The sequence below is a fragment of the Spodoptera frugiperda genome, chromosome 20 (assembly GCF_023101765.2).
Source record: "Spodoptera frugiperda isolate SF20-4 chromosome 20, AGI-APGP_CSIRO_Sfru_2.0, whole genome shotgun sequence".
Classification (NCBI taxonomy): domain Eukaryota; kingdom Metazoa; phylum Arthropoda; class Insecta; order Lepidoptera; family Noctuidae; genus Spodoptera; species Spodoptera frugiperda.
In genome coordinates this window covers 12,461,832-12,481,675 of record NC_064231.1, presented here as the reverse complement: position 1 = coordinate 12,481,675, position 19,844 = coordinate 12,461,832, and the positions used below count along the sequence as shown (strand labels likewise).

At 34.4% G+C, this 19,844-nt stretch overlaps 2 protein-coding genes across 6 annotated transcripts in view; both read left to right on the top strand.

The window, feature by feature from the left end:
* The window catches only part of LOC118262043 (elongation of very long chain fatty acids protein 7-like), an 86,269-nt gene extending 81,868 nt beyond the window's left edge, over positions 1 to 4,401 (top strand). For all 4 annotated transcript variants that reach the window (XM_050701080.1, XM_050701081.1, XM_050701079.1 and 1 more), the window contains 2 exons: positions 989 to 1,053; positions 2,121 to 4,401. In XM_050701080.1, coding sequence (XP_050557037.1) covers positions 989 to 1,053; positions 2,121 to 2,595 — 540 coding nt within the window. In that variant the 3' untranslated portion in view covers positions 2,596 to 4,401. The remainder of the gene's footprint in view (positions 1 to 988; positions 1,054 to 2,120) is intronic.
* A 2,670-nt stretch (positions 4,402 to 7,071) lies between these two features.
* LOC118282328 (uncharacterized) overlaps positions 7,072 to 19,844 on the top strand; it is a 106,913-nt gene continuing 94,140 nt past the window's right edge. For both annotated transcript variants that reach the window (XM_050701077.1, XM_050701076.1), the window contains exon 1: positions 7,072 to 7,348. The gene's annotated coding sequence lies outside the window, so the exon portion shown is untranslated. The remainder of the gene's footprint in view (positions 7,349 to 19,844) is intronic.

The window sequence follows — 19,844 nt, the reverse complement described above, 5'->3', positions numbered from 1 at the left end:
GCGACTGCCAGGCAAGAGGCTGGGTTCGATACCCATGTCGTGCAAATTTATTACTGGGCTTGTTTCGGTTTTTCGAAAAAAATCTCAGTATTCGTACGCAGTCTGAAATTGTACCCGGTATATGGCAATAGACGCACCCCTACTACGCGGGACTTATAACACAAATCGTGAAAAGTGGATCTACATTGAACAGTGACATTACGTGCCGTAATGTACACCTCTGCCTACCCCTTTGAGGATAAAAGGCGTGACGTTAACGACGTTGCTTATCAAATGTAATAAACAGACTTTAAAAGCAAATCAAAACCAACCAACAATATGTTTCTTCTTTCTATCTTTTACTGTATTAAATTATTAAAAAATCTCTCCATATCATGTATACCACTATTTCTTACAATAATTAAACAAATATTTTTATACGGAACTCTATCTTTACAAGACAATCGTGTGTTTCATCTTTTTTGAACTAATTAAAGCTACTTTTGTATAATGTCCGAATTTTAATAAGGGCATTAACATAACGCGTTCTATCTCCATTGCTGCTTATACAAAAAGGGCACGAGCGTGACGATACCACTAAATCACTAAGATTTCTCAAAATTAAGGGCGATTTTATTCTCTTGTTAATTTTTATATGTGAGAATATCTTTATTTATTTCCAACAGTTCCCTAACTGCTCAATTTCAATAACGAATCATAATCCAAAATCTTTGAATCCAATTTCATTTTTGACAGAAACTCTATAGAACTAATGTCTTAAAAAATCTGTCTTAATCTAAATTCTGATCAGAAGGGATTTTGGTTTGAGATCGGTTATTTCAATCAGCAGTGAATTACATTTTCGGTACTTTTTTTTCATCATCACCATCATCAGCCGAGAGACGTCCACTGCTGAATAAAGGCCTCCCCCTTAGTCCTTCACGGTACCTTTGCGTACTCACAATTCTTGAACAAAAAAAAAATTAAATATGTAATCTTTTTTTTCCAGGTCCAATTCTTCATGGTGCTCTTCCACTCCATCAGCGCATTGGTTTATGACTGTGGTTATCCTAAGTAAGTAAATTAGCTGATATACCTAGATTATTAACTAGAAATTTAAGTCACACCAACACTTTTGGGAAGACTATTTCTAATCCTAACCAGATGACTTGACATCAAGGTGTAACGGTGGCTGGACGTGTAGTGGGTTCGATTCCCGCACGGAACAACTGTTGTGTGATCCACAAATTTTATTGTCGTTTCGGGTCTGGATGCCATGTGCATGTGAACTTTGTATACTTATTTGTAAACGCATCCACGACATGGGAGAAAATCCTAATGTGGGGCAACGTTAAAAAAAAACAAACCACGTTTAAAAAGAAATTTACAATTGGACATAAATAAAGTTATAGTAAAAAAAGAGAACGTAGTTGATATAGAAGCATCTTCTATTACTCAAAACTAAAGGTTAGAAGTTGCTTAAGTTAAGGCAAAACCCTACTAGTACCTAATATGTTAGCATCGAACTACGCAACATGGAATCATGCGCAATGAACAGAAACTATGTAGTCATATCTATTTCATCTCCATGCCTTCGGATTTAGTCATCAAAGCACGATTTTGATGCAAGAACCGATTTTTTCTAGACTTGCTTCTGTTGTTCCGAAGCACTTTGCATGAAATGCATTTGGAAATGTACTCGAGTTTAGATCACGATCCCCTTTGCATGCAACATCGATGGTTGCAAAATGAAATGTAAATGATAGATTTGTCTGAGCCGTTTGCTCAAGAATTTCTTTTGTTCATCAAAGAAGTTATGTCACTTTATTCCTCAAGTTAATGCTTTAAAAAAGGCTACTAAAGTATTATTCACAGAAAAACTCCCTCCCGTGTGATTTTGGTAAATGTCTACTTACTGACTTTAAAATTTTGTACGCTTTCTAAAGTAAAACATAGCAGGATTTCTTCATTAACAGCAACATACCCTACAACCTCTAATGTACCCTATGTTTCACAAATAAATACGTTGACTTTAAAATGGGTGAAGGTCAAAGCAGTCGAAAAAGATAGTTTTCCATTTTTGTATATTTTTTGCCTAACGATTATGTACAGAGTACATAAATGGTTTTGCTTGATTTCAGATTCATCGCCGGAGGCTTAATCTTGCACTCGACCATCTTCATAGTCCTTTTCATGAACTTCTACATGCAAGCATACAAGAAGGAAAAGCCGAAACAGAAGCCAGCAGCAGTAGCCATCAACAATAACAACAACGACGAGACTCTTCTTCCCAATGGAATGATCAAAAGTGAGACCAATGGACATCTCAAAAACGGTCTCAATGGCCATGTCCAAAACGGAGATCTCAACGGTCATATCAGAAATGGTGACCTTCACACAACATTAAGAAACGGGGACCTAAATGGACATCTCAAAAATGAACTAAATGGACACATTAAAAACGGTGACTTAAATGGACACCTTAAAAATGGTGAACCGAATGGTTTTCTAAATCATGAAGCCAATGGACGGGTGAAATTAAATGGTCATTTGCAAAATGGTTACACGAACGGTCACGTGATACACGATGTTACAGATAAGGAAAAAGTGCAATAGCCTACAATGTGTTGTTAGGTTACATTGTATGCTTTTTATAACCTAAACCAATTTGTTTGGAGAGTCGGAGATACTTGAGTTTTTATAGATCCCTTTTATAGAAAAAAAGTAAGTCGATGATTGGAGAAAGTATAATTTCTCTAAGTAGACGTTACGTGTAGCTTTCAATCTGTACCCTTAGTGCGAGATTGCTTTACATTGAACCAAAACGAACCGAGAGTGCGTTTGGCTCTCTGATTGGTTGGTGCGAATGTTTCAACCAATCAGAGCGCCAACACGCTCTCATTAAACGTGAAACAAACTCGTACTAAGCCTTCTAAACCACCATCACGTTCAACGTTATGGCGGTCGACTAAACATAAAAATATAAACAGTGACAAAAAAATAAGTATGTACTTATAATAAACTACTGCTCCATTCATTTCTATGACAAGACTTATTAGTATTTTCAAAACTCTAAACAAAATAATTGTACAGTTAGAACCAGTGTATAAACAAATTATTCATGTGAGCTATATTTTAAAATTTAAAATGGTGCGTCCTAATTCCTTTATAAATACTTAATACCTTCCTTTTTGTAAATAAGTTTCGACATAACCAACAAAAAGTAAAAATATTTTTCTCTGCTTTTTATATTTTTTGTTAACAGTTTAATGTTAAAACTACCTCATGAGTGAACTTATAATAAATAAATTTACTTAACTATAAGTAAAAAGTCTTGAAATTATATTTAAAAGAAAAACATCGAAATGAGGCTGTTGTTGCTCAATTAATTTTAAAAATGTCTTCTTTTTTCGTGAAATTTATTTGCTCACAATATATTTTATACTAAAAGACTTGCCTAAAAGGCATTAGTTACTGTACTTTCCGTCCAATACTAAGCTTTATTTAGTTATAAGTAACAGTAGCTGTACATAAAGAGTTTAATTTATTTTTTGTTTGTTTATCAAAGTACAAGGAATCATGTTTGATAATACAGTCGACTCTCGTTAATTCAAACATTCGATAATTTGAAACTCTCTATAATTCGAAATAATCACAAGGTCCCTGGAAAATCTATTTATATATCGAACTAAATCAACACATTTTTATACACTAGATAATTCGAACGAAAACAAAAAACAATTCTACGTAACTAAATGACACGGTAATTCGAAATTATCAGCGTCAAACCCTCGACAATTTGATATTGCAAAAAAACTCAGAACTGACAGAGGTCATTACCAACACTTTGAAGCAAATTAAGATTTCGGACCATTTGAAATTTCGAACATTCAATAATTCGAACTATTTTAAGAGTTTCTCCAGTTTCGAATTAACGAGAGTCGTCTGTATGTAGGTACTTTTCACAAGTCCAAGAAATAGAACTGGATATTTATTCTTTTTATTTTTTAAACTTGATTAGTTATTTCTTGTAAAATACAAAAAATCAAGTGGTCTTATAACAGTGATTACTAAAAATAATTATTGCTTATATGTTGTAAATATTATATAATATCGTTGAGATTAATTTACAGTTTACGTGCGTGATGGGAGTGATATTTGATTATTTTTTTACAAAATAATATTAAAGTATATTACAGTTTTGTACTTTATTATTGTCGGTGGGTGAATGGGAGGAAACTCTCTTGAAAATAATATATGTTAAAATATGCTAAGGAAACCAGTCAGTTTTAGCGAAATTTTTGTATTAATAAATAAGGTGTTTTATACATACATAGACTTAATTATTGTAAGTGATATGTGGTAAAACTTGTGTAGCGTCCCTTTTATACGATAAGTTTCAAAAATAAATATTTGAAATTACTTTTTGGTTTTATTTGTTACTACAAAAATATCTGTACTTATTTTTGCATTAAAGCTATAGTTTTTTTTTATATATTGTATAAGCTGGTAAACGTGCAGACGGATCACCTGATGGTAAGCAATCGTCGTCGCCCATGGACATCCGAAAAATCAGATGCATTACAAATTCGTTGCCGGCCTTTTGGGGGTTAGGAATTTAAGCGTTTGTGGCGACACATTGACAAGTGACAAGTGACAGATGACAGAAGTCGCACATAGACTATCGACGAGCAAATCAACGGATGACGTCACAAATATCCTGCATCGCACATATGAAGTTTGCATGCGAAATAACACGGATAGAAAATCCCAACGAACAACAGTTGGGCAGAAAGCCCGCCAGGCACGATCACCTCGCCTGGTCGGAGGATCCTCCTTTTCTTAGGGAACTTTACTCGCTGTTCCCTAAAGTGGTGACCCCGACGTGATTGAAACCAACCTTCACGGAGCAGATCAGCACCGTCATCCTTATCGCCATCTCCCTCACCCATCACTTCTCCGCTGAGCGGTAATCAAGTCGCAGCCAACCAGCATCCTCGGCCTCATCAGGGACCACCACACGCTACATCGAAGATATGCAGCCTGGTTCTTCCCTACGGCCTCATCAGCGTCTAGGCACAGCACTCTGCACACGGTCTGAGGACGTCTTCCTCCCGTCAAACGCAGACGCCAGCCACTACGCACCTACCCTCGCAGCATCTATTCCCCGACTCACCGTGGGACACTGCGAGCCTCACTACTCCGACTCACTGGAGTATCACCCTGCACCGCTCACCCGACTCACTGGGCATTCAGCGGCACAGTTCCGACTCACTGGAACTAGGGATATTCTACACTGGCTCTGGCACCGCTCATCTCAAGCATCGACAGCCGTCTCAACAGGATCGACCTCCGGTCTTGGGGGAGCTGGCGACACATTGACAAGTGACAAGTGACAGAAGCATGGCTCTACCAAACTTAATATTCTAAAAGGACTTCGAAGATCATCTGTGAGATGCATTGCCAAAAATAAACATAATATTAGCCACCGTATACCACAAGCGTCCTAGCATTTCCTATAAATAATCAACAGCGACATCTATCGGTTTAACTTAGAACTAAGTATAAAGTTAACCCACTGGCTGCTGCTGTGTGTTAAGTTGGGCTACGTTGTGTAGTAACTTTCACTGTATGCAAGTAAAGTGAGCGTTTTACGGTTAAGTATAGATGACACTACTGTCAAGTAGACGGGTTTGTTTGGAAAAATATTGTATACAAGGTGCCTAGAGGATGATTTTTTTATTTCATCCAGTGTAAAGTAGAGTACTTTTCTTTTTAATGAACGTTTTTGAGTTTATTAAACAAATAGAAAATTGAAACTATGAGTTATTGATTTGAATTTATATTTACTCTACAGTCGGCGTTCTAATTACTTAATGTTGTATAATGGGAGTTTATGCGTTTATACATGTATAAAGTTGAACTTATAAGAGTGAAAGGAAAATTATTTTAAATTAATAATAAAATGTAATGAAGTCCTACTGACTCTACCTAAGCTTTTTAATGCAAAAAATAGCACCACCAAGCAAAAAAATCAAAACAAATAAAATTAATTATTTACAAACAACAACATTTTAATTGACAACAAAAAAAGTAATTTCCTTTAAAAACACATTAACGCACACATTTTCCTCGATAGCTAATTAAAAGAATTAATTGCTGAGAAAATCCGACTTTTAAAATTTAACGGTGTGTCGATAACAACTCGGACCCTCGCTAAACCTTAATTATAGCCCTGCAAAATGTCAATAAACCTGACATTGGTACATTTTTTCTTCCCCTTTCTAATTTGTTAGCCCTAAATTCGTAACCCTATACTACCAATTAAACAAAGACCTCTAAAACCAAACTAAATGTTGCTCTATAGAGCTCATGTTACACTAGCCATGTGACACGTATTGAGAAGGGTAGATGCAGGGTAGGGACACGCACCACTCTGTCACCTTTTGTAAATGATCGAGGGAAAGAGACAGCAACACTTCTGCCCTTGTTTATATACGTTACGTTTCACGTAGAAGTGAGGTGGTTTTGACGTTTTGTGTTCCGAAAATAGCGGGTGATTCTAAAAATAAGTTAATGTAGTCACATTAACAGGAGATTTGGTTAACAATTGTTCGTAAATACTTTGTGTAAATTTAGAGGAAATTCAGGGAATCCGAAGTAAACAGTGTTTGGCAATACATTTGAACAGAAATTATTGTCGTTATATTTTCTTTTATAACTGATAAGTAAAGTTAGCTTTTTTTGGTTTTTAGGTAAAGCAGATATCGAATTTGTACTTTAAAACATAGCAGCCTATTTCACTTAAAAATATTGCTATAAAGTTATAGTTAAACTTAACGAATTGATAGAAAATCCGTTATTTTTATTTAAATACGTAATTTCATTTCACATCAGCATCCCTTTCTACTAACTACTACGGTACCACTTAATATTACAAATAAAATTACAACCACGATAACATAGTAATTCTGAGAACGGACAAAACTCAAAAGTAGTGTTGTTATGAAACCTTTACGCCAACAATCAATATACCCCGTATAACGGAACGTCTGTTCGCCGGCCGGGACGAAAACCCTAGCCAGGGGTAGGTACTGTGAGTCAGTCGAGTGCGCGTTGTTGCCGCGCACGCACGCGCGTCGCGTCCCCGCTCCCCACACACACACAACAAAAAACCACAAAACCTTAACAATCAACCCAACGTGAATAACATTAGTGCTATAGTGTACCAATAAGTGTTATTAGTTAACTATTACAGTGATACCATACAGTGACTCGGTGGGAATCGCAACAGAACATCGCTCAGCGTCCAACCATAATGATATAAAACATTTTCTACGATAAATCGCTTGTTACTGTGTTTTAATCGGTAATGTGCTGTCTTTGAAGGCTGCTTGTGTTATATTTTAATGTATTATGTTCACCAGCCGCAGTGTGGGGGTGGAAATCTATGGAATATGCTAATAAGTTGGTTTCTTTTAACCCGCACACAAAAAGCTCTGCACTAGACACTGCAGTGCGATTTGTGTTGCAAATTCACCAGAATTTATATCTTTTCCGTCTGTACGTACTATTTTATCTATTTTCATTAAACAAACTTGGAGTTTTGTTCTGTTTCTGTGAGTTATTCGGGGTGGCTGTTCTAATTCAATTTCGAAATTTTTGTTACGAATTTTGTTATAATCAAATCTAAATTGTTTCGACTGTGTTTGAATTAATTGGTACTTCGAATTTTCAAACAGAAGTACTACGGAGTTGACAAATTTCCAGTCAGCAATTCGATTACAAACAATTTTCTCTTCATAATAGGAACGGGTAGTGTCATTTCCTTTGTGCCAATAGTCTATTTGCTCTAATTTCCTGCTTTGCTAGTTATTAACGTGTCTGAATCACATCTAGGTTTAGACTTGTCCAACTCCATCGGTCTATTAGATTGCAATGATTCGTAAATGAATTTGAAATTCAAATCAATCGGTTATTTGTTTTGCTTCCAAGAATTGATTGTCTTTTGGTAAACATTGCTTCTCTCTGAGGCAATTTGGGTTTAATAATTACTGGAGCAGCAAATGAAAGAATTATAGTGTGTTTTTTTTTATATTCAGTCATTTTTTGTAGTAAGGGAAGGCATTCGGATGACGTCACACAAAAGGCTCAAAGCGAAAAGCCGGTATGTTAATATTTAAATAGCACAGACATTATGTAGATCCTAGACGATAGTCCCATACAATAATGTAATGGTGGAATTAAAGTTGCAGTTTGAAAACAATGGATAATGTACAATGTGGATAGAGAGATGAGAACCTCAAGGAACAAACTTATTTGAAATTCTCCGTGTGTTTCTTATGGAAGACCACAATAATATTCATTGTGGTGTAAAATAGATTGAATAAATTGCATCTGATAACAATCAATCTTCCATTGTTCTGCTACGCAACCATGAACCCTAATGGTTTTGTATGCAATTTCCACAAATAGAGAAAATAATATTATTCACGTCAATATTTTATTAGAAAGCTTGGGCTTTCTAAACTGCAGACAAAGGCGTAATTGATATATCTACCATCGTTAAGGTTAAAATAGACGATTTACAAAGAGACGAAATTAAATACGTTTATGATACTGTAGACGTTCTGACATAATCCAATGAAGGAACTGAGAACACAAATGAACTGGGAAGCACAGCTACTTATCAATAAAACGAACTAGATTGCGAACAGATAAACGATCAAATTTCCATTGGAACTATTATATACTCCGTAACCCAGACCTTGGCAGTAAAACCGAATCGATATGAAATTGATAACCCTGTGGAATTCGAACAGGTATTTAAATTCGAGTTTTGAAACGTTTGAATGCTCATAACATTCAGCAGCATAACGTGGCTTTCGCTTTTTGCGGCATAAGGTTTGATACTTTGGTTTACGATTGTCTATATGATGGATTCTCAAATAATTTTCTTTAACTGCAGCTAGTTCGTTTCAATAGAAACTTCGTCTGTCTTCTTTAGTGCCTGGTCTTACTTAGATGTCTGAGCTATATATAAAACTATAAATTACACGACTTAATTCTAATGATGAACATCCAATTCTTTCACAATTTTCAGAAGATAAATCTATATTGGGCAATAAGCATCTTTAAGTTTCTGAATGACCACAGCAGTAACTCATTTTAAGCTTCCAAATATATGTAGGTACACTAGTACCTATCGAGCCGAACAATTATAATATATTTGTAATTCCTGATGTTTATAATCAAATCGGTATTAGTGGCTGGGACTACTGGGAAACCATCAATAAATAATTCACAAATCAAATCTTGGAAACGATCATTAGAATCAGCAAACAAACCCCAGAGATCACTTGGTAGCCTACAATGGTTTTTATCTGAGAAAAGAAATACAAATCGATTTCCTTTCTTCCTAACGTTAGGCCAACCTATTGTTATCATAACGATCTTTATGAATAAATCTATGCTTCGTTTTACTTATTATTTTATTGGTTTCTCTGAAACTATACTTGACTGGTATTTTAGAACTACTTACATTTTAACAAGATTTTTTTTTTCTATACACGCTTCCTTGTTTATTCCAGATGACATCCAGAGGTTACTTATCAAATTATTAGAAACTAGCTACTAATAAAAAGGTTCTGGATTCAATCCACGCATTTGCACGTCAAATGTATGTTTTTCGCCCTAAAGATCATCAATATGTTTCTTGTTTTTTGTCATCAGATCAATTCCATCGTTACTTCTACCATTTACTTCTGATTTATGTCAATGACTTAACATAATACCTACGTTGAAGCACCTACTACCCGCCTATTTACTAGTGTACATCCATTACTGTAACCTTTATATTGAATGGCTTTGTTGTCGTATAAGGCTTTAAAGGTTCTCACGAAATTCGCATTGACACGGTTTGGATGCCATTTTGAGTTGTTCTGGCAACCTGTGTAAGGAAAGTTCATCATAGTTTTCTGAAAAGGAGTTTTAGAATTTGTTCGCATATTTTGAGTTTAAAGATCAAATGTATGCATGTATAAATCTGTACAATTTATACGTTAAAAATTTAAAGAAAGAAGAATAAAGTAATGATAGCTTTTGGCTTTGACTAAAAAACCGTATACATCAAAAATCTACCAAGCGTATGGTAGAATTAGACATTACATTAGCTAGGATAACAAGAATTACTCCGATACCAATATCATTCACCACTATTCCCTCTGAAAATTATAATATTGTTATATTACTCATTTAATCCCCAAAACGCCAAAACATACTTTTGAGACATAATAATATCACCGTTCGCTCAATAAAGACAAATGACCCAAGTAAACAGAGCAATAAGATTCAACATCAATAATATTTGTATGACACATGTTTTACTAACCTTATAGCCTTTTGACTGATAAGATAACCTCAAAGGTTTCGGAAATAATAAAAATACGAACTGACAATTCTATATTAAGACGTATGTATCAATTGATACTATTTTTACTTTAATAGAAGATAAATAAAAATCAGTTAGAGAAAAGGGACTATAATAGAAGACAAACAAAAAATCTTTTAGAGAAAAAAGAGATTTGGATGTAACAAAAGAAATACTAGTAGGTACGAGCTTCAGTGCCAAAATAGAATAAAAAAGTCAACTTTAAAAATAAAACAGGAGAGGTATCCGAACGACTTATTTCTCATCCGGAAGTTATCAAAACAACCGGTTTTACTACAACAATGAGGCCGGTTCTTGTAACCAACCACACATGGGAGAAAGCAGAAGATGAAATATTTACAAAACCTAATCGTGAACATCGTATGGCAAACCCAGTAAAGTTGACATGAAAAAAAAAATTAAAAAAGAACTTACTTCATATCGAGCTCAAATTCAGATAAGTCCTAAATTATAGATTGCAATAGAAAACATTCTTAAAAAAGAAGACAAAGTGCTGAGTGATTTGAGATAAGGACAAAAAGACGATAGGTATATAGGTAGAATATTTTTTTAAACTTTAGTCAATATTACACAACGACATATTATGTTCAAAGCTTACGATACTTCACATTAACTAAACACACCCTGTAGTATACAACAAAACCAACAACTTAAAAAAAACATAAAAAAACACAAAGAATCACAATACAGTCTAGGATTAAATACGGCCTAGTCTCATTTTAAAATGAATCTAAAACCCAGCCAATTAAGTTCATTCTTCAATGTAGTTGCTACGCGTATGGATGTTCTGATTTAACTGTGTGTGTACTCATCTTCATTTGGATCGTGTGTGCGTATGCGGCGATGTTGTGGCATTTTTATTGGAGCAATGTTTATTTATTTATTGGTTGCTTTGTGTTATTTGAAATTGGAGTAAGAAGTTGTTTATAGGCTTTGAATATTGTATAATTTACTACGTAATTTACTGCTATCACTTTGCTTCTTAAATGTATTCCTCTAATATTTAGTTAAGTAGTTTTTAGGTTATTACTTATCCATGAATAATGACTTTCATTATTGTTCTGATAATGTTAAAAGGAATTGATGATTATTTATACTGTAGAAAATAAAATACTTCTAGAAAATTTGTGAGTGAGGCTACCGCAGGCCAAGCCAGTTAGAAATTCATTCCTGACCCCCAAAAGACCGACAAAGCACTTGAAACGGCTCTGGTATTTCGAGCGTCCAGGAACGGCGGCGATTGCTTACCATCACATCCATCTGCTCACCGTTTTATACCATAAAAAAATTACAAACGCAACTATTAAGTCCAAAATTCCAGTTATATCAGTTTAGGAAAATATTTTTTACATCATAATTCAAATATTCTCCACTAAGACATTCTCAGACTCTTAATTTGTATTCTTGACTTAACTTACCATAAAATTGAGTTTACTAATAAACCAACGGCCAACTATAAAAAGTTGTTGACAGGCGTTTTTAATTCAGTACGCCTCTCTGTATAATCCATCGTCTATTTAGCCTTCAGGCAATCACATTGGCACTCAATTCAAAATCGATTTCGGATCAAAATATTAACAACGATCCATTTTTTTTATAATAACTTTGATCTCTATCTTTGCTGTTACAATTTAGTCGTCTAACAATGGAGGCAGTTCTTAAATTAATTTGGTTCTCGTGTATGCGTATGAGTTGATTGAGGTCACGATCTGTCTACCGTTGTACGGTGCATTTTTTTCAGACTAGCATTTGTTTGATCTCGATCAACAAGCTATCGAGCAAACCCCATTGAGTTGAGGTTTTGTGTACCGGGAAATTGGACACTGGATCTGTATTTGTGTGATAGAAAAAAGATTGAAATAACAGTGCCCAATCAAACCTGACTTACTCCATTGCTGTCCCATTTACTGCCAATTTCTATAACCGATCTTAATCCAAAATCTTTGAATCGATGTTCATTTTTGACAGAAACTCTATAGAACTACTAGTCAAAAATTGATCTTAATGTCTGAAGATTTTGGATAGAAATTTGACATTATTGAAATTGGCAGTTAAAGACTTATAACAGAGCTGTGGTTAACTAACCAAACTTATGTATTATTTACTTTATACCCCATGTTGTTATTTATTTATTCCATAATACATGCAAGCTCACTAAACAAATATTCTGCACCCCAAACTTCGGATCCCCAAAATCAATCATTCATAGCCAAATGTTTAACCCTAAAAAAACCCAATCATGCGAAAAAACGACCTACGTCTGTGCGTCATTTCCTTACTAAACGGTTAATGTATCAGGGTTTTTACTGTCGACTCTATTGCTTTGAGCATAAGGGTTGTTTTGATTGAGTTAGTGGGGATATAGCTGAACTAACATAGCACGTGTCATGTCAAACCCTTGAAGATAAAAAATGTTTGAGCAAACGATGCGTGTAGCGATGTATTCAATTAGTGACGTCATTATTTCTATTAGCAAAGCTCGGGATGCGTGAGAAACAAAAGAACATCTGGGATTTTCATATGTAGAATTTAGAATTTTATTATTACACCATAAAGGCCCTAATTAAGGAGTTCATAATCACAGACTATGGCTCTCTTTGCCGAAGGACTATGTCCAAAACTATATAGAACAAAAACCCAGAATAGATTAAAATAATTTATATGTGGCAAGGTTGAGTATTAATACATGGTATATTTCAATTTTTTTTATAGTTTTAGCCATTAGTAATAGCGTATTTAGGACCTTCCATTTATGATCTATTATATTTTTCATAAATAATTTCAATCGACTGGATATTTTATGGGTGTTTTTTTAATAGATAGAGTGATTCAAGAGGGACTTTTAAATGTATAATACATCCATAATACATGCCCCCATGCGAAGCTAGGGCGGGTAACCCGTTTAAAAATAATATAACCAATCAATTTATCCATCAGCGAAGCTAGGTGCTATGTCTAGAAGATATGTCCTATAATACTATTGTATTCGTTCCCTGTCATTATGACTGATATGATGTCATGAGATTGACGACTCAGGACGGTCTAGTCATGCTTAGTAATTATCTGGCTGCGAAGAAGGGTGCTGTACCCCGCACTAATTGCATTACACGTTATTAAAAAGACTGTCGACCCACTTTTATGAATAAAAAATAAAAGATAATTTTATACCTAGTCTTTTCAAAGAAAAATAGTTAGAAAGCTTTTAGTTAGTAATTGTCAATAAAAATAACTAAACAGTCAACTAAAAATAATTTAAAGTAATTTAGAAAAAAGATCTTTGTGTTTTTATTACATTAGTTATCATTTTTCTATTAATAAAAGTGTTTTACAACTTGATTTAACGTTAACCACCGTACTCAGAGTCATTTAATTTCAAAATTGTAATTACTTAGGAATAATTTAAGTAATCATTAAATGTCTCTGAGTGCCGTAGTGAGAGAGTGTCTCTAGTAATACTTAGTACTGATTATTTTTATACACAAACAATACAAAACAATAGTTTAAGTAATCATTAAATGTCTCTGAGTACAGCAGTAAGAGTGTTTCTAGTAGTACTTAGTACTCATTATTTTTCCTTATATTCACAATCAATACAAAACTTTACAAGAAACCACATTCCGCCATCAAAACATTTGATACCAGATTCCCATGATAATTATATGAAGTATTAAAGTAACAATAAAAATGAATATCACCGCGCGCCATGGGAGTCGGTCAATAAATATCTGTTACTTATACTATCGCCTATAAAAATGTTGGGGAAAATAGTATTTTGATGAGAAATCGAAATATGGAGCGCTTTTTACGGAGGTTTAATGTTTAGGGCCGAGATATAGATTGATATTTTTTATTAAGGGACATATAAATTAATCATTAACACCCCTTCTTTTCATTCGTGATCTGAATCTCAATACTTTTATAATTATTTTAAAATTTTTGTTTTTTTTTCAGTAGATGTATCAATAATTCACCGTATTGTGTTTTTATAATAAAACAATCTAATCTAAAAGAAGCATTCATTGTTGCGTACTACCTTTATCCGTTATTTCTTTCTCCACGGATTTCTTTTTCTAAATGTCATAGTGTGACAACCTAACCTTTCCTCTTATTGGATCTAAGAAAATAATATGAAAAATGGTGTCAAAATATTGTCTGGTCTGCTGTCTGTTTAAAATAAAGATATGGCTTTCAAATAGCTCTGCAAGTACTACTGATCACTTCTTCAAAGTATTTCTCCAAAGGAAGGAAACAGTACCCTTAGTACGAGTTTGCTTTACGTTGAACCAAAACGAAACGAGAGCGCGTTCGGCACTCTGATTGGCCGTCTCAAATGAATCAACCAATCAGCAAAGCAAAGTAAACTCGTACTAAACCCTCAGTTAAACCAAAAATCCCTTCACCAATATTGACTACAATCAATATACTGACATCAGTAACTAGTAAAGTAAACTCCAGTCAGATGTCCAATAAAATATAGCAACGAGTGGCTCAATTACGTACAAAAATAGAACGGTGTACTGAGATAACACAGCTGTTCACAATAACCTGTTTAATAAATATCAGTTTGTAGTTAAACATCACCTGTCATGTAAGGACTGGGACACAACGTATAGACTTTGTTTTGTACAAGGGTTTTGTATGGGATACAATTCTTTCCTTGCCACCTGGCCTATGGTGTGTACGGAACCTTATTAAAATTGTCGACTGATTGTTTGCAATTTGCGTAGCGACCATCTGTTTTCTGAAACCCAGTAAAGGTGACAAGTATGATGTCTTTAGGTCTAGATATATTTAAAGTTTTAAATAACACTGTTATTTTTGGATAAGCGTTTTAAAGAAATTCTGTAACCAGTGTATTACGATAAGTTCGACGACTGCCAGACTATGGATAAAAACAGATAGAATACCAGTACAACTAACAAAAAAAGAACACCAGTGCACAATAAAAAGACAAACGTATACAGAATTCGTCGAAAAAAATCGATGGGAAATAACCGCAAAACGAACAACAGCCCATAAGTTACGACATCCCCTTTATTATAGAGTATTTAGTGGCAATAAAAGTAAACATTAGAAGAGATCCCTTAAACAAATTGGCGACGAACAAACATAAACACAACTATAGAACAATAGACACGTTTAACAAAAGCGTTACCACGCCATTAGTTTGATGAAAACACCGCACTAACCGATATCATTCCCCGTTTTATTATTATTAAGTAATGATTCCGACATTAAATTGGACGGGACTTTGGTGAGGCTATCAAAATTCTTTCGTATTAAATGAGACTGAATCAGCAAAAAAGTATATTTGAAGTCTTTTTAGTGTAAGAGAATAATCTTAGAATAGTATTTCATCAGTGTTACAAAGGTAGTACAGAGAAGAATAATATCAGTATAGAATAGTTCAATTAACTTGGAAGAAGAAACTAATATTATACTACATCATGTATCATTTCCACATATTACATTTTACTTAAGTTTCCTAGAATGTTCAAACACTCCAGAATGTGTATCTAAAACAAAAACTACCGCATAATATAACCACAACAAAATGAGTTAGGTAACTGTTCTTTTAAATATCCTACTCCTTTTAGCACTGGTCAATGACCTTGAATTGAAAAACATCGTCTATACCAACACCAGCACTTTAATCTAGATCAAGCAAACTATGTTCACCAAAAAACTCCATTCACATAGCATATTGTAAGACAGTGTGTACCTCAGTTTTTAAGCCCAGATTAAGCCTCCCCTAAACACACAAAGTCCCTTATAAGTACACGTAATATAGAATATTCCTTTTGTAATAACCAAGTAGAATATCTTTCGGTACGAATTCTATACGATACGTCTAGTCAATAAGGTACTCGGCTAGATAAATAGCGAAATAAATTAGCTATCTTATTGCTGTATTTTTTGAATACGGCTCTACATACATTACGAGTAGATAAATGTTCTGGTAGTCTATTAACATTTTTTTCTGTACTAAAAAGCTTTTCGGCTTATGTCATTGTATCGTCGGATCGATCTGTATTACTCTGTGTGCTATTGTCTGGTGGATATTCTTGTTTGATATCATTCGATACATCGATATTGAATAGTGTTCCAAGAGACAATGACTTTGAGAGCTTACCTAGTTTGTCATACTGTTGACGGGAGCGTGTCTTCGCTTCTTAGACCTTTACTTTGGAATCTTGATGTCGTTTGTCATGTCAATAATGAATATGACCTGTACCTATGTTAGTTTTCTTAATAAATAGTTTATTTTAGTTTCATTGTAAACATTGAACACAAATTCAAACCTTATACTAGACGAGGAGACTTCAAAGCTTTACCAACCCAATGTACTTCAACACAAAGCACAAATTCCTATCAACAATTTTTAAAGCAAAACCTTTAATAATTCCGTAGAACGTCTCTTTCAATACAATTCCTCTTATTTGTCCCTCCCGTCCTGGTGATTGACGTGCGGAGTGCGGATGCGGTCCCAGTTGCGTCTAAGCTGAGCTGTCACGAGCACATGACGTCATCCGTTCCTCCACTACAATGTGCGTTTCATTTTCTAAAATTAAACGCCACCCGACGTTTACATAGTTTTGGTTTTAATATTCTTGAGTATTGGATTTTTCTATTGTGTTAAAAGGAATTCTTGTTTTGTGTCATTGGTGAATGTTGTACTAATTCCGGTGGATGGTAGATATAAACTGAATAAGTACATTTTCAAGTCTGTTCAACATTAACATCTTGTTAGTGATCCAATGACTGGTCTATTTCGAAATCTAATCGAACAAGAAAAAAAGAGCTTTTAAACAATTATATTATTCAGAAACAGAAAGTATTATAACTAGTTATTCTCATCGTATATGCAACTTAAACATTTAAAACTATGCACTATTTCTACTCGTAAATCACCAATATTCTCATTGAATATCCCATATCTAGATTCACCACTATCCATTTCCAGAACACCATTTGGGAACGCATTGTTATTTTGAAAACTGTGCCCCAACCGCTTGTTACATTCGTCGCGGTTCTTACAAAAAGCGAGTGCTGGGAACAAATCGATTGCTGGAATCACTACTTGATATCAAAGTGGGTTATTGACTTGTTGAGCTGCAGCGTGGCGAATCATTAAAATTGTTCTTACATAAGGTCATTTTTCATGTTGACTAGTAACCGTATTATCCCCATGTTATATGTTATCTATAGATTAAAAGGCCAACTCAAAAATGTAAGTCCATTTAACCAATATAACCCTTCTAAAGCATCTAACAGAAAAATCTAATTTCTATACGATCCAATTTCAAATAAAACGTATAAACATGTCTTCAAACAGCCACAACTAAATCGAAAACGCATTCCCCACAAAAGGGCCAATAAAGAAATTCATTACAGAGTAAAAAAGAACATTTTATTGCACATCGGAGCGCACAGAGGGGTCTCAATCCGTTTGGAAATAAGTCGGTCAGACGGCCATTGCTGCATGGGCAATGCAAGGGACGGGTAACGCATCACTTGCTGTGGGGATGAGCAGCGTGGATGGAAACAACAGTTTTATTTATAAGATATGGCTTTGAATGGAAATGTGGGACTCCTGAGTATAGCTCAGATCGATCAAGAATGGGGACGTGGATTGAATCTATGAATGATGCAGATCACAGATGCGACTATGGAAATCTAGAAAGCACTTTTATGAATATGTTGGCTCTATTTGAACATACAAATAGGTGTAGAAAGGTGTTTTGTGTATGCAAGTAAACTGTTTTGTTGTATCGAGGTTAGTCAATGAGGTACACACCTCATTAATAACTGAATATCATACACATGAACTATATAATTGCCGTTATTGGGTATTCCTGACAAAGCAAATTTACATACCTAAAAATCACTTTTATTTTTAAAATTCGCTTGGTATGTCATATTCAACAAACCACGTTTACCCAAGAACATTTGCGACAATTTACGGATCCTTTATGGTACATACCCATAGGTCACGTAAGCATCAGCTCCTCGAAAACTATTTGATTCCGACGTGACAGGAACGGGAGTTAAGATAAGAGATTTATCGCAAAAGTTTACCAAATAAGATTTTAATTTATTGGCTAAGTTTATGAATCGATTAGCTGAGGATTTAGGTTCGACTAGGTGCTGTTTGTGAAAAATGTCTAAGTTGTTACAACTGTTCCTAACTGTATCTATAAAAATACTTTAACTTTTTCCTCTGTGTTCTTTTAGCACTCATCTCTCAGTTCATTAGCTTCCACAGTATGATTTATTTAACAAACCATTTGTCGGAGTCCCCAAGTATTTGACCCCAGTTTCCACTACAGCGGATCTTGGACTGGCCAAGTTAAATATGAAAAAGCATGTGCCATTTGTGCATCTTCCCACGTATATTAAGTAGTCAAGAGAAGGGCCATTTTTGTGGGCGAGGGTGATGTAATTGCCTAATCTTCGGTCTTCATTTGTACTACTGAAATATTGGCACTTATTGGGCTGTAGTAAATTGACTGCTTCTCGCGCGGATGAAAAATAGTTACTCTGACTGATTAATTTTGGTGATCCAATCTTACAAACTAAATCACTGATTGACTAAGATACAAGAGTTGCTAGACGATTCTTTCGTATTTTCTGATGAAGAAGTTGTTTATAAGTAAGTTAAGTAATATAAGTACGTACATTGTACATTATAGAATGTACTGTATACTTACTCGCAAATTTACTGCCGCATTCAGATACATTTAATAATTACTTAAACTATTTCTTAGTATTTTTTATCGAAATCGATTGACGGGAATTGTGTTAAGTAACCATTGGATGACTAGTACAGCGGCTAGAGTTCTAACTTTACTGTTCTTAGTACATAAAGTTGCACCAGATATCCTTTCCTACAAAAAGTTTTGACAAAACACTATAGAAGTATAATATTGCCATTAATATTAGTTTTAACAATTTCTTTCCTTTTGTACTTAAAATCATTTCAAACAGCGGAACCTTTACTAAGTCATTAGCTATGTAACTTGGATGTTTGCCAATACAACTCTTCTTTTGTTCTATGTTAATCATTTTAATTTATTGTCTTCTAAAAATAGGGACTCGAAGGTAAGCTGTCGTGACAAGATTTGTATCTTCTTTGATATTCAAACGTGGACTATGTCTTGGGAATAGTAATAGGACATAGGTAGTAAGGTAGTGTGGTAGTATGGTTGTGTTGGTTAAATTCTGTCTTGTATGTGTAGTGTAGTTTCTGTAACGATGTATTCATAGTCATGTCTTGAGAGTGTCTTGTGTTTGGCAAGTCTCTGTATTGTCTTTGGAACTGTTTTTAAAATGGAATAAGTAGTGTGTAGTTAATCTTATTAATTTGTGTTCGTAATTTATGTTTCCAGTAAATATTTTTTTATTTCATTATCGT